Here is a 25591-nt window from a genome sequence, read left to right on the forward strand (position 1 = left end):
TTTTAAATTTATTTAAAATAGATTCATCAAACTAGCCTAAAACGAACTGTTAAAATGTTTTCATTTACACTAAAATATAATAAACAAATAGGAACCACAAATGGGTCATTCGCCGATCGAACATTAAAATTTTTGTAGGTATAAATACTAAATTGTTATTAGTAATCCATTTTAGTAAAAAATAAAATAAAACGGGAGTTTATTACAAAATATGGTCCCAAAAGCGTCAACAAAGTTAAATTTAGATCACGGTAGATATATTATTATTATTTTATGTCCTATTTACAATAATATCAGCCAATCAGGTAAATATAACAGTCCGTAGCTTGTTTTGAAAAACTATTTGCAAATTACGGATACGTATATAATAGTTTACACAGATCAGAGGAAAATAAATATAATTGGAGAGATGACGTGTCGTAAACTCCATACGACCGACTACCACAGAATCAACAAGTGTTTCGCCGGTCACGATTTGTGCACCAACGAGCTTTTTCCGACGGACTCTGTGAGACACGACCACCCCGCCCTGTGCACGATCACTCGACTGGCCGGGTTGCAATACGGTGTCAAAATGGATAAAATATTAAAATTAATGTCTGGTTAAAATAACGATTAAATGTTTAAACAATTTTTCATAAGATTTCAAAAATTGTGATTGTAATTTGTAAACACAATAATTTTTGATATTATATGTTATAATATGCATAACTGTACACCTCATTAATTGATTAATTTATAATAAGTAGGCAATATAAAAAGTTTAAGACATTCTTGAAAATTATAACATGGTTTTTTTATTATTCTTAGACTTTAACAACAACTAAGGTTATTATAGCTTACAAGTAGGTACAAAATTATTAAATATTAATGCTGCATAATATACGGATATACGTATGGTATATGAATGAATACATTGAATCTTTTATATTAAGTTTTAATGTTTTTATTTATTCTCTATTACTGTATAGTCTATTATACTATATTATGTCCTATGAACTTAATATGCTAAATATTCATGGTTAATAATTAATTTTATGGCGAACGTAGATATTTTAATTCTCCTTTTCGGGATATGTAATATTAGGAAACTTACAGCAAAAAATTATTGATGACAAGCTATTATAATTATTATCAACAGTTATTTTAAACTGTTCGTACATTAATATTAAAACATGCAATAGAATCTGTTTAGGTAAGTACGTAATGAGATAACGATAGTCGATGTTGTTACGTCTTAGATACTTACAAGTTACAACTTACCATCGGGACAGTGCCGCCGAATGGGACAACAAGACTACCGGCAAACATCGACCGGATCGACGATGCCAACAACGAGTAACACATGGGTAGAAAAACTGGTCTAATTTCAAGATCCACTAGAACATTTTATAGTTATTAAATAATTCATAGCACCTACGTTAAAAGTTATGAATATAAATCAATCGCAAACCTACAAGAAGAAGTTTCATTGAAAGTATATAAAATAAATTTTATTTTTTATCGTGTTATCTAACTCACAAAGCGATGTATTGGTCTTAATTTATACACTTTTTCAAAATATGATGACACAAGTCATAGGTACTTAATTAATTTTTTCAATCGTCATGTTCTTGTTGTCCGAATGTATTTCTTTCTATTTTTACTGTTTCATATTTTTATCGGTGATAAGAATGCATTTTTTTTTTTAATGTAGTTTTCATTAGCATCGTAATCTTTGGGTAGAATACGTAAAAATCAAATTGGCACATCAAGATTAGAGTAATAAAAATAATATTATGAAAACAAATTGGATGGGGACAAATTATCTGTGTATAAAATTATAATTAATTGTTCGCATACGGAGGGTCAATAATTGTCCTGAATCGGTTAAATCCGTTATAGTGAATATAGTGAATAGGTCTTATTTGTTTGTAACTTATAAGTTATAATGCTATTAGTCTAAATATACATTTTATAATAACTCGCACTTACATATCATAATTACTTATATAACATGACGAAATAAATATTCTTTATTTCAAGCAGTAGGTACCTACTCTTTATAGTCTTTAGTTTAATACTACCACTTTGACAAAATTAACTACTTTATACTTAGTTTATGAGGTCTATGTGGTCGAAACTACTCAAAACGGCTATCGTTTAACGATAATTTTTAAAATTAGTATTTACTTGGTATGTTGTATCAAGCATGTAGTTTAAAGGGGGGGGGGGGGGTAATAAGTGTCATTCCCCCAAATATCGTATTGTAGTAACTAATAGGTAATACATATTAATCAAAAAACATTTTTTAAGCTTCAACTATTCTGAAAAAAATTAATCATACACAAAATAATGTGTTGTATCTATTAAATTTGCTATGAATATTATACTTTTTTTTAAACTAATTGTGTAAATATATTTGATCAACTCAAGCATAATATAACACAAATTAATTACTCATAAACACCATTATATTATGTATCAAGGCAATAATAATAATAATAATAATAATAACAAAAAATGTTGTTTAAAAATATTTATTTATTTTTTTATAATTTTACAAATTATTGCAGTAGACAGACATTTTTAATCTTCTTTTATTAAACTATTAACAATTTGATTTATTACAGTATCACTGCATAAAGAATCTAATAATCTATAACTAATATCAGTATTTAAATCTGGTTTTAAAGAACTTATAGTATGGTTATGTCTGTGATATTTTGTATCAAACTCCACTTTAGATAAACATTGATCAGGTTCATAGGTTTTATACTGATATTTTATGAGCGAAGTTGAATCTGGTTCTTCTGAATCTGTAGTATCTTCTTCAGTTTTTATCTATAAAATAACACAAATAAATAAATGAATAAATAAATAAAACTTTGAAGAGCATTTTTTATATTACTATTTTAATGCTTTGATCAATAAAATTAATTGACTCTGCAGTCATGGATGATGAAAATGCCTAAAAAGTTAACAATTTTTAATTAAAAATTATATACATTATAATTTATAATTATTTTAATTGTAATTATAATATTTATCAATTACTTCATTTGGATTTAGTAATCTTGATTGAATATTTTTAGATACACCAGAACATATACTGCTCACCATAAAACGAACCAAGGACTCACTTAATCGAGCCATATTGTCATATTTAGGAATCTGTATCCAAGTATTAATACTAACAGCAGTAGTTAAGTTTTCAACATAATGCCACCATTTATGTGGAACAATTAGTACATCGCCTGGTGATAAAACCACTGTCACACATCTACAAGCATCGTCAATATCTGTAACATACAATATTATACAGAACACACATTGTTTTTTAGTGTGCCAAATAATTAATTTACCTTGAATATTGTCTGGACATGAAAAGTTAATTTTGCTATAACAACTTGATTCTTCATAAGGAATTCTAGATGGCTTCAGATATTTTCCCATTTCAGGTGGCATTAAAATCCAACGTTTTCTACCAAATAATAACATTTTAAATGCTATAGTCAAATTTTATACTTAACAGACGTTTTATAGTTGATGTCAAACAAACTGGTTTTGCTCAGTGTGGAGTGTTCTATACCAGGAAACAATAATTGTTTGTGAGAATGGAAATTATATGGAAGCAATATAAAGACTGTCATAATGTAAACGACGCTGTCGCCATTTCATGCTTGTCATTAAACTTTAATTTTGTTGGATTATAAAAAAAAATGCTTTCTTGAATGTGAACACTTCCACATAAATATTGTGTTTGTATTGATTGGTGGCAGAACCACCAACTGCCAGTTTATTTGATGTTGACTCTAACATACAATTTAAACTATTCAATATTTTGTAATAAAAAATAGAAATAATTTACATGTAAATTAAATAACATTTTACTTTAAAAAATTACATTTACTATTATGATAGTACTAACAAATAATAACTTAATATTTATTGTTATATTTATGTAATTTTTTTTTTTAATTTACAAATATTAAAACATTAACTCATATTATCTTATCTTTATCTTATGTTATATTGTATTAATCCACTAACTTTCCGTGAACTTGAGCCACCAAATTAATACCATATAAGTCTTGATGACATGGTGTGTGAGCACCAATACTTCCAATCCATAAAGTCGAATCTTTTGGACCTAAATTTTCATAACCAAACTTCTTCCATGATATTGACTAAAATAAAATAAACACATTTAACAAAATTTTTTGAGAAATTAAAAAACTAACTTTGAATATCTTTTCATCAACTTTTTCTCCAATGTACTTATAATCAAAATATAACCATTGTCCACTGTTCTCGATATCATTTGACATCTTAATAATTTCGCTAAATGAATGATTTTCGTGCAAACACTTATTTTCCCATAAAGGTTCCTGCCAATAAATAAATTTAAACCTTTAATTTATGTCAAAATTCTTATAAATAGTTTAATTTACTTTAGTACACGTAATTTTTCCTTTTCTACAGTCTAATGACTGATGTTCAAATATACTGTTCCATTTATCTAAATTCCATTTAAATGGATCCCAATCATCTAACATATTATTAAAAACAATTGGTACTTGAGACGATTCGATAAAGTTTTTAATGTTATTCATAATGGAATCTGCAAAAAAAAAAAATAGAAATTTTATTTGTATAAATATTATTGATTAATAAATAATAATGCATTTTCTATTAAAATTGAATACAAAAATAGTAAGATCCACTGACTATTATTTTCATATAGTTGTAGAATAGTATACAAAAAATACAACTAATTTTAAAAGCTTCATATTCTTAAAACACAAAATCAAACTTTTAATTTATTAGTTGACAGAGAATTGAAAATATTATTGTAAATTAAAGAGACATTTTAGATAGTAAAAAAGTTAATCCAAATATGTTTATTCTTAATAGAGTAAAAAATATAGACACATTAAGTATTTTTTTAATAATGTATATTTGTGACCAATTTGCTATAATTATTATAAATTTATAATTCATAAGAAATACCTTCAAATGAAATCATAGAACAAAAAAAATATCATTTGAAACCGTAATATAATATTACAAAAAGACATAATTTAATTCTTAAGATTAATGTTTAGGTACCTTAATTGTTTTATAATTAAGCTTATTAGGAACTACATTTAATTCCAAAACTTTTTTTTATCTCATATTTAAAAATTATCTTTTAGAAATGTATTTAGAACACACAAAATATAAACATATCAATAGTTTCCACTCATATTAATCCATAAGGAATAGGTTTCTATATCCGAGATGGGAAACTAAATAACTTAAGATTGTTAAAATTCATTGTCTATGTTTAAAATATTTGGATAAAGAAAGGATAAGTATATCAGGACTGGAAGTGTGAAGTTCTAGTTTTTCAGGGAAATTAACTTACTATGCAGACTGCAAATGTGTGTTAGCTCTTTTTATAACATTCAATATAGTTCAGTGTTTTTATATCTTTTGTTTACTCATAATTTCACATTTTTTAAACTTATAACTTTTTATAAAGTTAAAATAAATTTAAGTTGCACTCATTAAAATGTATAGTGATTTGGGCAAAATTATCACGAGTAATATTTATGAGTAAGATTGTCATGTCATTAGTCTTACAAAAACTATTCTTCAACTATAGATCTATAAGTTTGAACTTAAAATACACAATTACACAAAATTCAAAATAACAAATGATATTGGTGAACGGGAAATTCAAATCAGTTTTCAACTGATAACAGATAATATTTGAATTTGGAAGGAAAATTAATTTCATTTTACATCAAACACGAATTCGGATAATATCATTATATAATATTTAGTTCAATGAGAAGAAACACTGCTACTAATTATTATTTTGTAAATAATTATGTAGTAATTAGTAGTTTAGTCGTAACTAAACCCGTTCCACGTGAGAACCGAGATCTAATGCCGAGCAGTTATCTACTTCTACTACGAATCGATGACAAATGATAATAATATCGTTATGTAACAATATTGTATTGTTATGTTGGCACTCAGATTACATGATGAGAACAAGTAGAACAACTACTTGTGGCTTGTTATAATTAATAATTTGTATGACGCATATATAGATGGTCGTTAGGAGTTTAAGACTTATGACTTGTGAGTTGGTAAGAACAAAGTAACAAGTATTAAAGAAAAAGATTAAAAATTAATCGTGTTTTTCGTGATTTGTTCATAAATGATAAGTTCCAATATTGCATCATGTTAGCCAATTATTTGTTAATATTTAATTGCATGTTTCGTCTTCCAAATTAAATTTTACATGATTATGTTATTACATTGGAATTCAAAATTAACTCTCGATTCACAAACCACATAAATATAAGTAGGTTTAACTTAACAAATAACATATTTTAAATTAACTGAAAAGTTATAATTTTATTTTAAGCAAACATAATAACAATAAAGATCAGAAAACTTTTAACATAATTTATATATAAATATATATACTTATATAGTGAAAAATAATTTGTCTTCTTATTGTAATAATAACAAACTTTTAATAAAATATTAAGTATTGAATTAATCACAGTTTAATCTTTTTAATATACAATTTTCTACTCATTAAATGTTTTGAAACATTAAAAAGAGACTATTACAAATAATAAATTTTATTCTCCGTCAAAGGTTATTTACTTGTTATACTATTATATTGTTTAGTAGTTCAAATGAAGCCATTAAACATATAACATTTTGATAATTTGTTTTACGATAGATAACAGTTCATGGTTAGTTAAAAAGTTTACATTATTCCTATTCAGTCATTTTTGTTCTCTTATGTACTTTCATAATTTTTTTTTAAAAATAAAATACATTGCACACTTAAAAATATACTTATGTTATAATTAAACATAAATATTTGATAAAAATCTTTTGCACACACAGGAATATAACAGTTTCTAAACATAAAATAAAGTTCATATTATTATCAATATTGTAAACTACAAATTTAACAATTTTAATATATATATATAGTCATAAAATAACATACTGTATAAAAATGAATTACACATAGATTGGCCAATTTAATTTATATATTACATTTACAAAATTAGTAAAATGTGTATGAGAAGAGTCAACTATTAATATACAAATTGTTAACAAGGCAAGTTTTTTGAGGCGGAAAAAAGATTTTTGACTAATATGTAATTGCTAACACTAGTATTACCACTATTACCTACTTATTTTATTATATATGTATAATTACTGTCGTGGAAATTTCTCTATTTATACTATATTATTATTAATTATTTTAAACAATAAATAAAATATCATTTAGAATTGATTTTAAAACGTACAGTGATGTCGACAAAATTTAGTTAAGGATTTAATAGTTACAACTAACAAGGATTATAATATATTGTAATAAAATAATAATTACTGTTATAATAATTATAGAACAACTATTAATATAAATAATCAAATTAGGATTGTGATAATCAATTAAAAATATATGTGAACCTAGTATTAATTAATATAAGAATTAAATAAGTCATCCTATAAAATTAAACAATTAAAATTAGTAATTACATAAATCTAAATAAACATTATAATAAAATATAAATGATTTAAATAAATTGCACTTTTTAACAGACTTTAGGACTAACACTAGAATCTTATAACTGATTTAAACTTATTTTATATTTCTAATACTAAATAAACAAACAAATAAAAGCTCAGTTTCTAGAATTATCACAGAAGAAAAATCATAAGTTGTAAATTGTAGTAAATGTATATTTCGGACTTGGGTATATATCACATATTTTTTTATATTACCCAATCCCAGCACCTGTATTTACATATCACAGCAATGGATTACCCTGGATAATCAAGAGTGGCCACTTAAAATATATATAATATAAAAATTTGTTTATACTTAACCTCAAAATGTAACAATAGTCATGGACAGGCAGTTTAATCAAGTCTTATAGAAAATCACTTAAGTAATTTTAATTAGTGTAAACGCGAGTATTATAACTAAATATTATATTTATAATATAAAGGATACTTTTAATGCAGTCATTCATTTAATATAAATATAATTCCTAGTCAAAAAAAACTAGAAGCTTACGTTCAGTAAGTATAATTCAGTTCTTTATGTAAAAATTCTGGTTTTATATTTGACTAATAAAAATAATTTGGTCGAACTGCAAAATTATGAATATAACTGTACTATAAAATAATGTTTAAATATAAATTTTTTCTTACTTCTATGTAATATATAAATTATATACTTAAAAATATATTTTTATATTAAATATAAAAATATTTTTATGTTATTAAGATTGAAATTGAAGGTACTTATTTTATTTATTTATTTATTCTATGTGTTGGCAGTTGGATGTATGCGTTTTGTATGTCGCATTAGTGATGATTTCTGTGTAAACTCAATACCACATTCTTCGCATTTCAGTCGTTCACCAGTGTGGATTAGTTCATGTTTCTTAACTATTGCTTTGGCCCCATAAGTTTTACCACAAAAACGACATGCGTATGATTTTTCACCTCCATTCATCCTGACTTGTATGACATCTTCTTGATGGTCACCATGCATAGCCTCCATGTGTATATCCAATGATTCTTTAGTGGTGAACACAGCTTCACACTGTTCACATGCCAATTTGTCTTTATGTTCAGCTGCATGCAATTGCAATGTGTTCAGATCATCAAATGACTTGTTACAAGCTGTACACTTGTATTGAGCCACCTCTGAATGTAGCTTAGCATGTCTCTGCAATAATGTAAATCGATTGAATTCGCGACCACAAATGGAACAAGCGCAGTTGTATTCGTCTGAGTGGCTTTTCATATGTAATGCAAGACTGCAGTTACGATAAAATTTACGTCCACATAAATTACATTCACATGTTTTTTCAATAGTATGAAAGGCAACAGTATGTTGCCAGAGAGCACCACGGTTGCTGAATTTATTTGGACAATATTCACATGAAAATGGAAAAAGAATTTCTGGTTGTTTTGTTTCTAAATTCCAGGGTTTTACAGGTTTTGGAATGTCTTCATCATCGGAGTAAACAGCTTCAACGCTTGTCATCATGTCGCGAATATCTACTTCGGATACTTCATTTTCTGTAGCTTTTAACTGCATCACAAAATAAAATACAAAATACAAATCTGATATTACACTAAACATTATTGATTAAAACTTATATAAATAAAACTTTATACAATTTTTACAAATTTATTCTATTATTTTAGTGTAAATAACAATTTCATACATTTTTAAAACATACAATCATCAACTATAATAATTTAATATTTGTACAAGGGGTTGAAAAGGCACGTCTCCACTTCCTAGTATTATACAATATTTTACCTGTTTTTCAACTGCAAATTTGTTTTGATAATTTGTTAAGTTACGGTTTCTAATAGTTAAACTCTTTTCATTGTGATGTCTGTAAAAAATAAAATAAAAACGAGCATAATTAAAGAATATTTAAAAAAGCTCAGGTACTCTAAATTAAAAAGTTTATATTCTAATAATCTAATCTATATAGTTGTAAATATTTAATATCTATGATAATATATATATGTATATATGATATATTATGTATGTATATATTATAGTAAGCATTAATAATTAAATTTTAAAATGAATAATGAATAGTATTTTAATATTGTATAACAAATAGATGACATAATAATTTCATAGTATAACACATTAAGATTAGTATTCTTCATAACAAAACTTTATGTTTCAAGATAAAACACAACAATTTAATTTTTAGAAAATTTGAGACAATTGGATGTGACAATCAATATATTGACTTTGTTTTACAAACGTACAGTATGAATAATTATTTGCATTTAACAAATGTTAATGTTGTTAAGCTTAAATATTAGAAAACATTGTCTACTATCAAACTTAATAATAAAGATATTCTTTCTGTTCTCTCATTGATTTTTTATATTTTAATTTTCAACCTTGTAATAAGTATATAAAATATTAATGCTTAAAAATGCTCATAACTCACTTAACAATTAAAATATTGTAAAAATCAAAAATTTACTTTTTTGTTCAAGCTAACAACACAAAATTGGAACTTCTCCATGTTAATTTTAAAATATATATTTATCAAATGGGTATGATATTTGTTTAGTTCATCATCACTACAGTCAATTTTTTCATGATAAAGAATAGGTATATTTCCTCCAATGAACTGATAAAATCATATCCCACACAAGTATTATTTTTGGTTGTGCTATTTTTGGATTTGTAAATAGGGAATTTTAACTTATGACATTTCAGAAAATAACTAAAACCATTATTCTAAATGGTTAACTCTTAAACTATTTTATAAAATTTAAATATTAAAATATTTTAAAAGCTTTACTTACATAGAATTGTTACTTGGTTTATTTGAAATTTCAATGGTACACTCAGCTAATAGTGTAGCGGGCAGTTTAATGGGAAAATCATTTACTGTGGATATATCCTTGCGTCTGAAATGTCCATTTTCTAACTTGGTTTGCCTGAAACCCAAATAAACACAATTCACTGATAATTGAACATTAAACATAAATTACAGTGAACATGTATCATATGATGATGTAATCACTTTACTTACTTGAAATTTGAATTTGTATATATAGGAATTATTGTGGTTTCAGACTCCAATGCTCGTTTCATTGATTTTGACATTGATGAAATTGTAGCCATGGTTTGGTTTTTTTTACTACCATTAGAATCGTTAATTACAACGTTCAATAATTGCGACGGCATCATGCCCAGTTCAGTATTATTTTCTGTTTTGACATTAGACGTCATTACACTAATAATTTGGATCGTAGAAAAGAAACGCTGTCAAACTCTGAGAAGAATTATTTATTACAATAATCTATGTACTATATAGCTCAGATTATGGTTGCAGCGAGACACGTTGAAAGAATATGAATTTGAAAATTTTAAATACGACGATATAACTTATTAAGTTAATGTGATAATTGAAGACTTAATAGGTAACGTAGTTTGGAAAAGGTAATTTAGAATAAAAGAATGTAAAAGTAATCTTTTGTACTTTAATCGAGCGCTCACATTTTTGTCCACATACACAAAAAAACAGAAATGCTACATTCTGAGAAAAAATTAAAAAGTAACCAAAAAAAAAAAAATGAACCACTTGATTGATAAAAAATAATTGTATGTATATTGTACATTTGTACGATTAATACATTAAAAATAAAAGTAACGGGATTTTGTCAGCTGTTTATTTAGAAATTAGATATTAGAAGTTACATAACACTATTGACTTGGCGCATATTATGGAATGATAAATTAATTTTGATTCCTGATAAGAATTACTTGGATTAGTTTACAATTTAAAATTGTGCTTGGTTGATCTTGGTTTAGGGTTTATTTAAATTTTATTTACCAAAAATTAAGAAATTACAATAATACAATGTTCAAAAGTTGATATTCACGAGATTTTTTTAGTTTTTACTATTTTCGTACAGTTACTGGAGTCTAGTAGCAATATGGATCGGAAAACACCGGAATTACGACCAGCAATTAATGAATACTTCAAAGACCCATCGCCATCATCTAACTTGTTTGATAATATATCTTCTCATGCTACAGCCGACAGCAAACGAGAAGAACCAGCAGTTTGTCGTATATTCCAACAAATTGAAACCAAAAAAACCGATATATTTGACATCATAAAACCTCCAGAGGATAATCATAATAATAATCCAGCATTTGATGTCCAAGAACGTTAGTATTAGTTTTTATTATAATTGAATAATTGTAAATGACTTGCAATAAAATATTACCATAGCGTTTGCTTATGTATTCTAAAATATAAGAATCATTCTCATTGATGTGTAAATAACTTTCAAATAGTAGTTTACTATACTTTGACCAGCCAGTGATTCTACACACATACCCATGCTATATCCTGCTACAGTGTAACTGATCTCAATGACAGGTGTTGTATTCTGAGTAGAACTAATTTTTGTCAAGGTTAGATATGTTCTCTCACTGGACAAAGTATAGATTAGGTATTCAGTTTTATTTTATCGCAAGACTTATCTAATATATATAACTGACGTTGGTCTTCATGTTAAGGCCAATATAATAATTATCTTAAAATTTATATTTTATAGCAACATTCTTAAATACTGGAAGTGACAGTGTTGAACTTATGGATATATTCAATCATGAGTATGAATTATCTTCAATTCCAGCCGAAGATGAAAGACGACGATTTGCTTGGATACCATCTGTTAAAACAAAAAATACACTTGAAAAGGCTTCACAAATGAATCACACATTACCCAGAGATATGTTAACTATGCCTGGTGTTGAAAATGTTAATTTTGTATGTATATATAAAATTAATAATTAAATTTAATATACTAATTCTGATAATAACTTCTTTCCAAATTTTATTTAGACAATTAAATTATATGAAAATCTAGTTTCATATCTTGGCGAAACTGAGGCAGCAGCGTTTAAAAGTAAAACTATTGAAGAAGTCACACAAGATGAACGAGGTTTGAAACTGTTGATTGAAGACAACAACTTCTCTGAAGCACTAAACTTGACAACTCGATTGTTGGGAATGTATGGTCAAGGTCCTGGGCAAATGGGCTATCCAAGTAAACATACAAAAAATTCACTTCAGGTAATGTAAATTCTTTAAATTGTATACATTGTATAGTGTTGATAATAGCAGTAATATTTTAGCTGTGGTTCACAAGATTTGCATTGCTAGTGAAAATTTGTGCATGGAAAATTATTAGCAAAGAAGCATTAGCCTGGGATGATTTAGATCGTCCAGATCTCTACATGCAATGGTATAAGGATCTATATGGTAACAAATACGGGACTCTTGTGCCATTCAGTTTTAGACTTTTACTTGCTGAGCTACCTCAGTATGTGATTTCATCAACCAATGTTTATAACAAACTATTCGAAGTACTCATTGGTGTTAAAAAAGTATGTATTTGAATAGTAATATTTACTTTAAATTATAATATTTGATGTTAATTATTTACTACTTTTTTAACATTTTTTATTTAGATCATATCAAATTTAGATAACGGCCTAACTGAAGATGGTAGAAATGTAGAATTGACAATTCAAGACCGAAACACTTCAAAATTACTTTGGTATTCAAGAGAAGCTAGAGTTATACATTCAATTATTAACTGTGCTATAAACCAAAAGGTAGAACAAATTAAATTTAGTATTGAAAAAAAAACTAATTTTTAATTTTTTAGGATTTTAAGCTTGCAATAAAATTATTAAAAGATCTCATCGAAACTCCACGATTGAAATACACAATTGAACATTCTCGGTCACTCTTATCTGCAATGGGTCGTATTTATTTACAAGTTGGTGATCTTAAAGCTCATGGATACTTTCTTAAATCATCTCGACTGAAACCTCAATTACAGTGAGTATCTTTGTATGGTTAAATTGACTAAATTGTATTTACATTTTTTTTACTTAATAACAAAAATTATGTATAGAGGAACAATGGTTGAAAATAAAGCTGATTACCGTGAATTAATAGATGCTGCTTTATTGGCTATCGCTCAAAATAATTACAAAGAAGCATACAAACATTTTGAAAATGCATACTTAATGGACTCAAATAAAGTCATGGTAGTAAATAATTGCTTATTTTAGTGAAAATATAAAATAACCTTATGCATAATATGTTACAGGCTTTAAATAACATGGCTACATGTTTATTTTTTGAAGGCCAACTAAATAATGCAATAACACTGTTGGAAGACGCTATACAGAGATTTCCAGATTTGGCATTAAATGAAAGTTTATTATCCAATATATGTTGTTTATACCAGTTTCAAAATTCTGCATCTAATAAACAGAGATTACTCAAGTATCATATTATTTCAAAATATAAAAACAGTGTCACCGATATTATTAATTAACTATTAAGTGTAATATTATTTGTTTTAAGATAAAATCTGTTATTTATTATTAATTTATTGATTTTAATTAAATGTTTTCTATGTTAATGATTTTAATTTGACTTATTTTTATATTTTTATTTAAAAAAAAAAAGATAATATTCTTCAAAATCATTATATTATAATATAATAATGAAGCAATGTCTTGACTTATTAAATCTTATTAACTGGTAACTGATGTGGTTTGATTTGGAAGAGGATGAGGCACCTCTACCACAGATTATTGTCTGTACTTCTAATTTCATATACATTTTGAGAATACCTCTTCTCAGCGGCGTAATTTCCGGTTTTTTTTTTGTATGTAAAGTATCAAGCAGACCATTTTGATACTTCACCAGGCCATATAAAAAATAAAAATAGATGTACTACATATTTGTAGGTACATTATTCTGCTTCCAATTAATTCCATACATCATGGATCGAATCAATGTATTAACATAAATATTAAAAATCAATTTAAAAATTAAAATACAATAAAAATGTATAATGTATATGTGTAATTTAAAGTTGTAATTATGATTGACAGTATACCGATATTGATAAATGTCAATATAAAAATCAAAAAATTTAAAATACAATTTAATTTAAATCATATTAATAATCGTGCATAATTTCATAAGGGTGCAGGCCAATTGGAACTATTTTAAAAGTAAGGACATCTTGATCCCTCGCAAATGACACCCTGCCACTACTGGCTCTACTAATTATTTCCATTAGAATGGAGGAACAGTACATCTCTATTACACACACCTATGTGTTTTAAATAAGACCTTTAAATTCAATTTGGTAAATTATGCAACTTATTATAATTAATATAAATTATGATACTACATTACAACTATAGAATATAATTAAAGAAATAAAAATTGCCGTATATTTCATAAATAAAAATTATTTTAATAGAAATAATTAAATATTATATGCAAATAAATATTTTAATTGTTCATAATTTTCCGTTGTAATTTCAGACATCTGTGTATATTGTTAATCCCCCCCCCCAACCAGTTACCGACAGCATCATATTATAAGTACATATTACCTTATAATATAATTTATGTACTTAACCTTTATATATCTTACAATTATGAAATGTTTAAGTATAATATAAGTATATAATAATAATTAATATGGTGAAATATAATATGTTACCTTTATAATTGCCATTTACTATTTACCAATGTGACGGAACTAGATTAGGAATTTTTTTATGGTAAATACAGAATACGGATAAGTAAATATTTTATACAAATGTGTTTTTCTCTAGAAGTTCTGATTCTCATAAAGACTGTAGTTTTTCTTATTTAAATATCTAATTAATAATTACTATTCTCTATTGATTGTGTCTTGTTGGTTCAGTTACTTAGTTGTTCATAACTCTATTCTTTGGTATCAAACCTCAATATTATTAAATTATTTTCAACATACATACTGATACTTATATACTTTTCAATCGATTTTCCTACATTCTATTACTAGATAGGTAAATTTGTCTTTTCCTCTTACACTTTCTCAAAAAATTTTGCCGGGTTATTTTCACTCAAAATGTATTCCGTCCCCTTTCGTAATGTATAACCATAATATTCCTTTAGTTATAATTACTATAAATAAAAAATGTAATTTTAATAAAATATTCTATAGGTATTTTGTTATTACCTATATATTTTAAATATGTAACACACAATAAATTAATAGCTAATCTATAATTATCAACTTATTAAGTATCACATAAGTATTCATATAAACAGAATGCATTTAAATGCCTATAGGTACATATAATTTATTATTTTATTTATTTTGTGGTTATACACAAATTGTTGAATATTTAAACAAGTCTTGTACAATATTATTAACTATAATTTTTTTACTCCCTGCCACAAATTAACATACATTAGGTACAATTTAGATAGGTACCTATATTAGGCATAGAATTAATAAAATATTAATTTGATTATTGTTTCGTTCACCTACGTAAAATAGAATATTAAACAAATAAAGAAATAGTTGATTAAGAGAGGAAATTAAAGTAAGTCAACTATTATAAGTTTGGAGTATGGCCATTGATTAAGTACCTATACCTATACTTATTTAAAGATATGATGTTAAACTTGTTAAAGCATGGAATACGTTTTTACCATACGACTACATGAATTATGACTTATGAGTCAAGACAGTCAAGTAAACAAGATGGCTATGTAATACAAACTATGCAGGATTTAGTCTTGTGTAGGTATACTTATATATAGGTACGTACTTAAGTAGTTAAGTATATAGAAACATTGAATATCGGATATCCTAATATATAATATTAATTAATATACCTAATAGGTTGTACCTATAAATATTTCTATTAATAAATTATTATTTACTAGATAATTTTGGTTTTATTACCTATTTTATATTAGATTCTGAGTGGAACAATGAATCTATTGATTTTACAATAATGATGTATTAATTGATGTCTTTTTTTCTGTTGTGGACGAGTATACGATAAGTTGTCAATAAAATGTTTCGATTTTGAAAAATTAGAGTGGTTTTGGTCGTCTTGGATATCAAATTGGATCTAGTTTGTACTTTAGAGAGGAAATTCACAGTACTTATTTTTATAATTGGGAAAAGCTAATAAAAAATTAAGGAAAACTGGACATTTTTACGTAAATACAATTTTCGATAAGATCGATTTTGTGTCTGAAATAACTCATAAACGAACAACCGCAGATATTTGACATTTTCATAAAATATTTATATAGGTACAATTAAATATACGAAATATTTTGACTATTTATAGTGGTATAGAAATTTTCAAATTTTTTTTAGTTTTTTATTTCATATAAATATCGATTAAAAATTATTTGCTGGGTAGAAATTCTTGAAAATTGAATACGAAGCTTCTCATGATTATTTTATTTCTTAATTAGAAATAACGAAAATTTATTGTCACGAATATTTTTTAAGTGTTTAAAGTTAGAATTATGACAAAATTCATAAAAATCGTGAAAAATAAGAAATTATTTTGTAGGTAAAAAACTATAAAAATAAAAATATGTTTTTATAATTTATAAATTTATAGAAATTCATACAATTTTACAATTTTTACTTGAGTGCTAAGATTTAAAAATGTAATCAAGGTTCTTTAATAGTTTTTCAACCTATATATAAAAAAAATTATACCGGGAAGCCAAATTAATTTTTTATGAGTATTTAAATTCAAACATTTACGATGTTCGATATTCACCCGTAAAATAATTATTTATTCTTAAAAAATTATTCGTATTTTAAAATAAAGTAACTGCAATAGATACTTGTAATTCTCACCAAATGTTTATATTATCATTTTAATTATATGATAAAATGTTCAACATTTCTGAATTGCCTTTAAGCTATTTATAAGTATGAGAATTTTTTTTCAATTTTGATACATAATAATAACAATAAAGTGTATGTTATTTCAGGCCACTCTATTATAGATATATTTTCAAATTTATAGGAAATTCGTAAAGGTTCTATATGAAAAATGTCGGTGCATAATTATATTATATTAATACACGTTTATTTGGAATTAATTTTAAAATAATTTTTATTTAATAATTATTGAATTTTTTCTAGAGTAGAAATGTTCGAATAACTTAATAATTTCATATTTAGAATTAATATAGTATATTAAGCTTAATTTTACTAATCGGAATCATGGTGTAATAATATTGTATATAATAGTGTGCATGTATACCGCCAAATGCCAATACATGATACGCGTTTTCCGCGTGATGGGTACCTATCTAACAACAATATTATATAGATCAGACCGATCCGGGCTCGGACCCACCTCTACTGATATACAGTGCATTTTGTCACCAGAATGCGTTGTGCCCCGATGGGTGGTGGTGGGTCGGAGATGGCGCGAAGAGATCGGTCGCCCGCTTTTCATCGATCCGCGCCGCCGCCGGGCCACCAACCCCTTCCCGCGGCCAACCCGTGCTTGGTTTTCCAATCGTTTCCGCTCTGCGCCGCGAGTACACACGGCTCGCGTGTATTTTTTTTTTCCCCCCGTTAAGTTATATCCTACACCGCTTTCGTATTCGTTTTGATTTTTCGGTTTTTGTTTTTCAACCCACGAGCATTGCAGCCACGGTCATCACGTTTTACCGGCCGATCAGGAAAAATATGCGTACAGTGGCGACAGCGGTGGCGGCGACCACTATTACATCGGCATTGGAAACGGTGGCACCGGCAGTGGCGTTGACTGTAGTAATAACGTCTTTATAATAATAACTATAATATAGAGCCTACCTAGCTGCACATTTAATTTACCAATAATTTTCGTTTATAAAATCAGATTTTCTTTCGTTTCTCTCTTTCGCTCTCGACTCGTTTTTCCGACAGGCGTTGTAATACACACGCGTATTACCGTACCTTTATCATAATAATATAATTATTAGGGCCCGTGGTAACAGCGCGCGCAAGTGCAGCAGATATTATCGCTGCAGCGGTTGCAGTCGTCGCGTATAGCTAGGTAGGTGGGCCGCCACCGCAGCTGCAGCGGCTTTCGATGGCCAATTTCGGTCGGTTTTACGTGCCACCGTTTGGGGCCGCCATGAACGTGGTGTGGGCCGCCGTCAAGGCGTACGTGCCCGAGGACAGCCCATGTGTGGAAGCTATCATGAAACGCCGCGGCGACCGGGCGGCGGGGGCCACGACGTCTGCCGGAACCGGGGCGGCGGACGGCGGGGACGCCGAGCGGAACCGGTTGCAGGGTGGCAGCAAACCGGACACGAACCCGTTCCGGACCACGTGCAACTCGGAACTGTCGTCGTACGGTGGCGTGGAGAAATGCGACGGCGGCGTGGATGGCGAAGGTGTCGTCAAGAGGACGCCGCAAGCGTTTAGCATGGACGACGGCAGCTTCGACGAGGACTCGTCGGGTGGCGGAGAGTTTGGCCGGGGCCGACACAAGATCGATGAATGGCAAGCAGCGTGGAACGTAACCAACGCCATACAGGTATATAAATACGACGATCATGACGTCTATGATGATAACGATTGGTGAATAATTATTGTTTAGGATCATATTATAATTATTTGTGCATAATATAGACGGGGCGAGACGCAAAATAGGGGTTGCTAGAGGTGTCTCCGAGTAATTTTATTTATGCCGTCTGCACTGAGTCGTCTCCGAGTCTTCGAGATGGTTTTTAAGCGGCGTTTGAACACACGATATAATATTACCAAGCACCATACCTTTCACCTCGTAGAATACTAGCTGTACAGACCATTTACCTGTTATATATATATAATATATACGAATGTTTATATTAATTTTAATTTTAGTCTCCAACGGCCCTCCAATACCGAGCACAAGATTTCATTTCCAAGTTACGGCTCCAAGTTCTCATGTCATAAATTCACTTTTACCTCTTCTATATCATTATATCTTGAAATCGTTTTTCTTGTAGAAAATAAAAATCAAAATCATACGGGCCAAATCAGTATAATTATACTAGGTAGTATAATAACTTACTATATACCTCGAAATATGATGCTTATTATAACGAAATGATGTGTTATTTTCTCGTCAATCATTCTTTGGGACAGTAAAATGGCTCAAAAATTAGTCAACACGCTATATCTGTAGATTGTAAAATATAAATTAAACTTGAAATCCTATCAGTATTTATCAAAAATAATTCTTTTTCGTCTCCTGTTGATTGACGATAAAATATAATTTAAGTCAATGCGTTAATTTAATATATTCTTATTAGGCACTATACGAAAAATGTATTTAAATATGGAATTTTGAAATGACAGACTATTGGCACTGAGTTCCAACAGTAAGGTAGAAGCAGTCCTTATTTTTGTGCGCAAATAACAAATAGACTAAAAAAATGTATGTTTACTAGTTACAACTTACAACCCTTAAAATATATATGTTTGTCTAGATATGTTTTTTTTAAAAAAATGGTAGTGTGTAGAGTAAAATAACTGGATAAAAGTACTACTAATATTAGGTTATTTCCCAAAAACGGAAAAGAAGGTTTATTTAAAATGTAATGTTGTAAGGTGTATATTTGAATATTAAAGACCTAAACATAAAGAAGCTTTTACATTTAAATAGTGTATAGTAAATATATACAATTTCATAATATATTCTTTTTTTATATACGTGCAAGCGATACAAATAAAAATATATTTGTATTCATTATATATCCCTTATAAATATTAAGCTGTTTTCAAATTTTTTATTTTAGTATATTTTATATATAATATCAAGTGATTAGTATGTAATTATTAATTATTTCAATTTCTCGCTTTTCTCTTAGAAGCTATATATTATAACATATTATTATAAACAACATAAATGGTTAAGATCTTCGAAAACATTATTTTAGGTGAATTGACGAGCTACACCGTGATCAAATTTTACGAACAGTAATTGTAAGTGAGTTCGGATAATAATTAACATTCACATGCACTGAGTAATAATATAGTCAACACTTATTTTATCATTATACTATTATAGTATGCACTATTTTTCAAAAAAGTTACAATCACAGTATATTTTTTAACCGCACTATTTTTTTTTTTACTTTTGAGTTAAATAGCACGTAATTATTATGTATTTATGTAATATATAATTAAATTTTTAATTATTCTTTTATTAAAACAGCACAATTAAATCACACTGGTTACAAATTCTTGTAAATATATATTTGTTTATCAAATAAATATTCAAATGGTGTAAGTAGGTAAGTTATAAATGATATTTCGAAACTGCTGTTTGCTAAATGTGTGACACGACAAACAACAATGTAAAGTGTAAAAATCAAATAAATCTTCTAAAACTTTTGTCTTTTGGCGTAAAACTTTGTACGATAACGGTGTGGAAAATCTAATTTTGTTTTGGGACACTTGGTGGGTCGATGATCAGTTTTGAAAATATTAGTGCGGCGCGTATTGTGTATAAACTTTATAATTAGAAGATAAAGTTGTTATTCTATAATTTAATGCAACGTCAAAACACAAATTTAGATTTATACAATTTATAAAAATGTATCAAAATGTTACAGGATATGGTAATAACTAATAGACAATAGTACTCCGAGTACTCGAGTGTTTCTATATTGTAAGTTGTAACGTTATGCAACTTTTTATATAATATATAATATATATTTATATCTATTTAGTAACTTAACTCAGATTAGAAAAAAATATACGAGGCGTAAAAATGAAAAATGACAAGTCCTGCAACATATTTTGTGTTGCTGAAGCCGAGTAAGAAAAATATAAAAAGAATGAATAAAAGAGGTTTGCTATAAAAAGATGTCGAACACACGGTTTTTATCCAGTATACCTACAACCTACCTACTTATAAATTAAAAACACGCAATTTAATAACGTAAATATACAAATTGGCAATTTGGGAAGAGGTCGAAAAGAGGGATTTAATTAGTACAATGGTGGAAAAATTAATGTAAATACGCATATCGTGCGTAACCAAATCGCTGTAAGTTGAATCGCTAAAACGCATTTGACTATATTGCAGGGCGATAAAAAGTCTTCATCATAATATATATTATGTGTAATTCTACCTATAATATTTCCATATATTATATTTATTTAATAACAATTATAATATAAAAATAAAAATATAATAATAAATAACCTAATTACCTATAATAATTAGGGCTCGGAAGTTGTAGGACCTAAAAATCTGTACATTAACATTGTCGACTTTTTATCTTTTTATTAACGAAAGATTTGATGTGTAGAATCTACACTGTAGATAAAAACTACCTATGGGACACGGGTTGCGTTTGACAACGTTAATTATTAAACCAAAAAAATATTATCAGTAGGTACTTACCAAAATAGTATGGATAAAAATTACTTTCAATATATTTATTAAGTTGTATAGCGTAAAAAGTAATAAGCGAGTCATAAAAATGAAAATATAATTTTTATTTTTTGAAAAAATCAAACACGTAATTTTCGCATAACAACGAAGCAATGGGGATTTTTAACTTTTAAACTCGTAGTCGTACTCGTATACATAAAACGGATTTCTAGCTTACGCGGTCTGCTATGCCGTAAGCCGCGCACATTATACAGAAAAGCACGTACCCAACTCCTACAATTTTTGAGCTAACCTAACCTAACCTGGCAATAAATAATAAATTTTCATGTACCCACATTATATATTATTATATATTATGCACTGCTTGCGGTAATCGACCGACTGACTATATTATAGTCCGGTGACGGACCCACCTAGTAGCTAGCATATAATATAGTATAATATAGAATATATACTTAATAATATTGACGTTGACCCGCGCAGGGAATGTTCGTGGTGTCGTTGCCGTTCGCCGTGCTGCGCGGCGGTTACTGGGCGATCGTGGCCATGGTGGGCATCGCGTACATATGCTGTTACACGGGCAAGATACTGGTGGAGTGCCTTTACGAGCTCGACCTGAACACGGGCCAGCGCGTCCGCGTCCGCGACTCGTACGTGTCGATCGCCCGAGAGTGTTTCGGTCCGGTGTGGGGCGCCCGGGCCGTGAACGTGGCCCAGATGATCGAGCTGCTGATGACGTGCATACTGTACGTGGTGGCGTGCGGCGACCTGATGGAGGGCACGTTCCCGGACGGCGTGATCGACACGCGCAGCTGGATGATGATCACGGGCGTGCTGCTCATACCGCTCGGGTTCCTCAAGCACCTGCACCACGTGTCGCTGCTCAGCTTCTGGTGCACCATGTCGCACATACTCATCAACATCATCATACTGGGCTACTGCGTGCTGGAGCTGCCCGACTGGGGCTGGAGCAAGGTGAAGTGGACGATCGACGTGGAGAACTTCCCCATATCGCTGGGCATGATCGTGTTCAGTTACACGTCGCAGATATTCTTGCCCACGCTCGAGGGCAACCTGTCCGACCGGTCAAAGTTCGACTGGATGCTGGAGTGGAGCCACATCGCGGCCGGCCTGTTCAAGTCGCTGTTCGGTTACGTGTGCTTCCTGACGTTCCAGAACGACACGCAGCAGGTGATCACCAACAACTTGCACTCGCCCGCGTTCAAGGGCCTGGTCAACGTGTTCCTGGTGGTCAAGGTGCTGCTGTCGTATCCGCTGCCGTACTACGCGGCGTGCGACATACTCGAGAAGTCCTTCTTCATCGGGCCGCCCGCCACGCCGTACCCGAGCATCTGGCACGTGGACGGCGAGCTCAAGGTCTGGGGCCTGGCGTTCCGCGTGGCCATCATCCTGTGCACCGTGTTCATGGCCATATCGATACCGCACTTCGCCATACTGATGGGCTTCATCGGCAGCTTCACCGGCACCATGCTGTCGTTCATATGGCCGTGTTACTTCCACCTCAAGCTGAAGGGCGACTCGCTCGAGTGGCGCACCATCATGTTCAACTGTTTCGTCATATTCCTCGGCTGCCTGTTCGGCGTCATCGGCGTCTACGACTCCGGCACGGCCATCATCAAAGCGTTCCAGATAGGGTTGCCGTTCTGAGCGGCCACCCCGCAGTCTCGTCCCCGTTTACCCGCCACCCACCTCCGCCGAACTCCCGTCCTCAAACTCTCCCGCAACACGTTATTTTGTCCTTGTCCAACGCGCCCGCCTGCGATCCTCGGTCTGTTTATTATCATTGCAGGTGCACCTGAAGTTTTTTGCAGAAGACCGACCGACGACGAATGGGTCGATTCGGATCGTGTCACTGCAATAGGCACTATACTTATGTTTACAAACAATATATATAGGCACGTAGTTACCTACCCAATACTAGTTACCCTATACTTACAAACTAAATTTTAGTTAGATATAAAAATTAAAATGTATTTCGTCTTTTCCCTTTACGAACCGTAAATCTAATACGTATTCATAATTTATCATTTCGATACTTTGCGGTACCCGTTTTTGAAAACAAATCTCGTTTAAACATTCCGTACGTTATATGATTATCGTTATTATATATAACTATTTACTATCATTATTGTTGTTATTGCGGTTTGAAGACTACGATTATTTATATACTTAATAAAGTCACCAACCCGTCAGGTGTGTACACCCGAGATTTTAGCGATCGCCTATCCTCGTTATATTATATACACCAAATATTAATCCAGTGTCAAATACGTTTAGACGATATTATTAATACTGTAAACTGGTAGGGAGTAATAAAATTAGTTATGCGGTTTTTACATTTTTTTTAAAATTAATATTAGTATTCGATTTTAACTACCTATATAATATATTAGGTATATTATGTAAAAAGTATAAAAGCAATTTTTTGAAAACGACGGTTAGACCGTTGTAGTTTGTGTCTTCCGATATATATATATATATTTATATATATATGTAATTGATATTGTGATAAACAACATTTGTCTTCCAGGGCTTGTAAGCCCACATTACCAAACAATTTATTCTTGAAATTGAAATTTTTTGATGACAAGAATGGTTTGGTGGTGAAAATGTTAAATTATCGTTTTAATAATAAATGTAATGTTTATATTATTATTATATTAATTAAGTACAACCGTTTATGTATCATTGATATTGTAACATTAAAATTGTGCCGTTTGTAGCAATTTATTGTCTTCCATTATAAAAACGATTCTAAATGTTGTTGACGTTTGGTTTTCAAATGGTTCTGACCGAATAATATAAATCCATTTGGATCCCAGACATCTTTATACAGAGGATAAGAAACATATATACTATTATATTATATTATATTAGCGCTTAATTGTTAAATAATGTCAATTGCAAGTCTTCCAGAAAAAAAAAAACAAACCATCTATAGTAATAGTCAAAATAATTATACCTACGTTATTATTATATTATATTGTCATAATTCATAACCATGTTAATATACTTGTATTATTTGTAAGCATTTACTTACATTATACAATATTTTGACGAGTTATAACATTACTATTATTATTATACAAAACTAACCAAGTTTTTTTTTAAGAACAAGTAGGTAGTTTCAATTAAAACAATTGTTTTATATTCATATGTTTATAATAATTATTAATAACGATCGAAGAGAAAAATGTGAATTACATACACTTTAAAATATTTTTAGTAGCTTGTTTATCGAGAAACCGTTTCATCATATTATGATAATTTGTAATAATAATATATTCACTTTTAAATACCTACTTAAAGTATATTCAATTAATTTATTATAATCTTTGTTATGTTTAAGTATAAGTAAATATTATATACAACACGAGCATTATTTTGTTTTATCTAAGACTGCTATTGTCTTCCATAATTTATACCATAATTATTGATTATTATTGTATACTCTTTCAGTATATTTAACAAAATACATTTAATCTTAAAAATTGATGTTTTTATTTTTTTAATCCAATAATAACAGGTACCCGCATAGTGCATATATTATGCTGGCAGTTAGTATACACATAATTTATTATACGGTTTAGTTGAACACAATTATTTTAATTACAATAATATTTAGGGATAATTTAATTTATGTAATCGTTCAGTTGTAACAATGTTTGATACTCATTACACATGTATTAAAATTATAAAATTGTGATAAACATATAGAACATAAGACTTACTTATAAATAAGAAAGT

General features: G+C 29.0%; 4 protein-coding genes across 4 annotated transcripts; 2 read left to right on the plus strand and 2 right to left on the minus strand.

The window, feature by feature from the left end:
• Positions 1–2503: 2503 nt before the first annotated feature.
• On the minus strand, positions 2504–6225 carry LOC132929139 (HSPB1-associated protein 1). Its single transcript, XM_060994259.1, has 8 exons — positions 5390–6225; positions 4434–4603; positions 4224–4370; positions 4033–4169; positions 3345–3463; positions 3037–3281; positions 2891–2950; positions 2504–2823 (listed from the first exon to the last, which is right to left on the minus strand). The coding sequence occupies exons 2-8, from the start codon at positions 4593–4595 to the stop codon at positions 2569–2571; spliced, it is 1125 nt and encodes a 374-aa protein (XP_060850242.1). The 5' UTR covers positions 4596–4603; positions 5390–6225; the 3' UTR covers positions 2504–2568.
• A 385-nt stretch (positions 6226–6610) lies between these two features.
• Positions 6611–11229, minus strand: LOC132929138 (zinc finger protein 468-like). Its single transcript, XM_060994258.1, has 4 exons — positions 10602–11229; positions 10372–10506; positions 9350–9428; positions 6611–9115 (listed from the first exon to the last, which is right to left on the minus strand). Exons 1-4 carry the CDS (start codon positions 10799–10801, stop codon positions 8339–8341), a joined length of 1191 nt encoding a protein of 396 aa, XP_060850241.1. The 5' UTR covers positions 10802–11229; the 3' UTR covers positions 6611–8338.
• A 122-nt stretch (positions 11230–11351) lies between these two features.
• On the plus strand, positions 11352–14034 carry LOC132929137 (trafficking protein particle complex subunit 12). The gene is made up of 8 exons (XM_060994257.1): positions 11352–11746; positions 12139–12353; positions 12429–12659; positions 12722–12973; positions 13058–13204; positions 13258–13433; positions 13510–13645; positions 13708–14034. The coding sequence occupies exons 1-8, from the start codon at positions 11509–11511 to the stop codon at positions 13936–13938; spliced, it is 1626 nt and encodes a 541-aa protein (XP_060850240.1). The 5' UTR covers positions 11352–11508; the 3' UTR covers positions 13939–14034.
• A 3890-nt stretch (positions 14035–17924) lies between these two features.
• LOC132928603 (vesicular inhibitory amino acid transporter) lies at positions 17925–25335 on the plus strand. Its single transcript, XM_060993396.1, has 2 exons — positions 17925–18970; positions 22307–25335. Exons 1-2 carry the CDS (start codon positions 18521–18523, stop codon positions 23489–23491), a joined length of 1635 nt encoding a protein of 544 aa, XP_060849379.1. The 5' UTR covers positions 17925–18520; the 3' UTR covers positions 23492–25335.
• Positions 25336–25591: the final 256 nt, after the last annotated feature.

The sequence above is a fragment of the Rhopalosiphum padi genome, chromosome 4 (genome assembly GCF_020882245.1).
Source record: "Rhopalosiphum padi isolate XX-2018 chromosome 4, ASM2088224v1, whole genome shotgun sequence".
NCBI classification, from domain to species: domain Eukaryota; kingdom Metazoa; phylum Arthropoda; class Insecta; order Hemiptera; family Aphididae; genus Rhopalosiphum; species Rhopalosiphum padi.

Coding starts and splice junctions, on each gene's coding strand:
- LOC132929139 (XM_060994259.1), bottom strand. CDS start 4,595: ATGAATAACATTAAAAACTTTATCGAATCGTCTCAAGTACCAATTGTT. Junction 4,170..4,223: donor TTGATGAAAAGATATTCAAA/GTTAGTTTTTTA, acceptor ATTTTATTTTAG/TCAATATCATGGAAGAAGTT. Junction 2,951..3,036: donor GATTACTAAATCCAAATGAA/GTAATTGATAAA, acceptor TTAACTTTTTAG/GCATTTTCATCATCCATGAC.
- LOC132929138 (XM_060994258.1), bottom strand. CDS start 10,801: ATGACGTCTAATGTCAAAACAGAAAATAATACTGAACTGGGCATGATG. Junction 10,507..10,601: donor TATACAAATTCAAATTTCAA/GTAAGTAAAGTG, acceptor TTTGGGTTTCAG/GCAAACCAAGTTAGAAAATG. Junction 9,429..10,371: donor AAACCAAGTAACAATTCTAT/GTAAGTAAAGCT, acceptor TATTTTTTACAG/ACATCACAATGAAAAGAGTT.
- LOC132929137 (XM_060994257.1), top strand. CDS start 11,509: ATGGATCGGAAAACACCGGAATTACGACCAGCAATTAATGAATACTTC. Junction 13,205..13,257: donor ACTGTGCTATAAACCAAAAG/GTAGAACAAATT, acceptor TTAATTTTTTAG/GATTTTAAGCTTGCAATAAA. Junction 13,434..13,509: donor CGACTGAAACCTCAATTACA/GTGAGTATCTTT, acceptor AATTATGTATAG/AGGAACAATGGTTGAAAATA.
- LOC132928603 (XM_060993396.1), top strand. CDS start 18,521: ATGGCCAATTTCGGTCGGTTTTACGTGCCACCGTTTGGGGCCGCCATG. Junction 18,971..22,306: donor ACGTAACCAACGCCATACAG/GTATATAAATAC, acceptor TGACCCGCGCAG/GGAATGTTCGTGGTGTCGTT.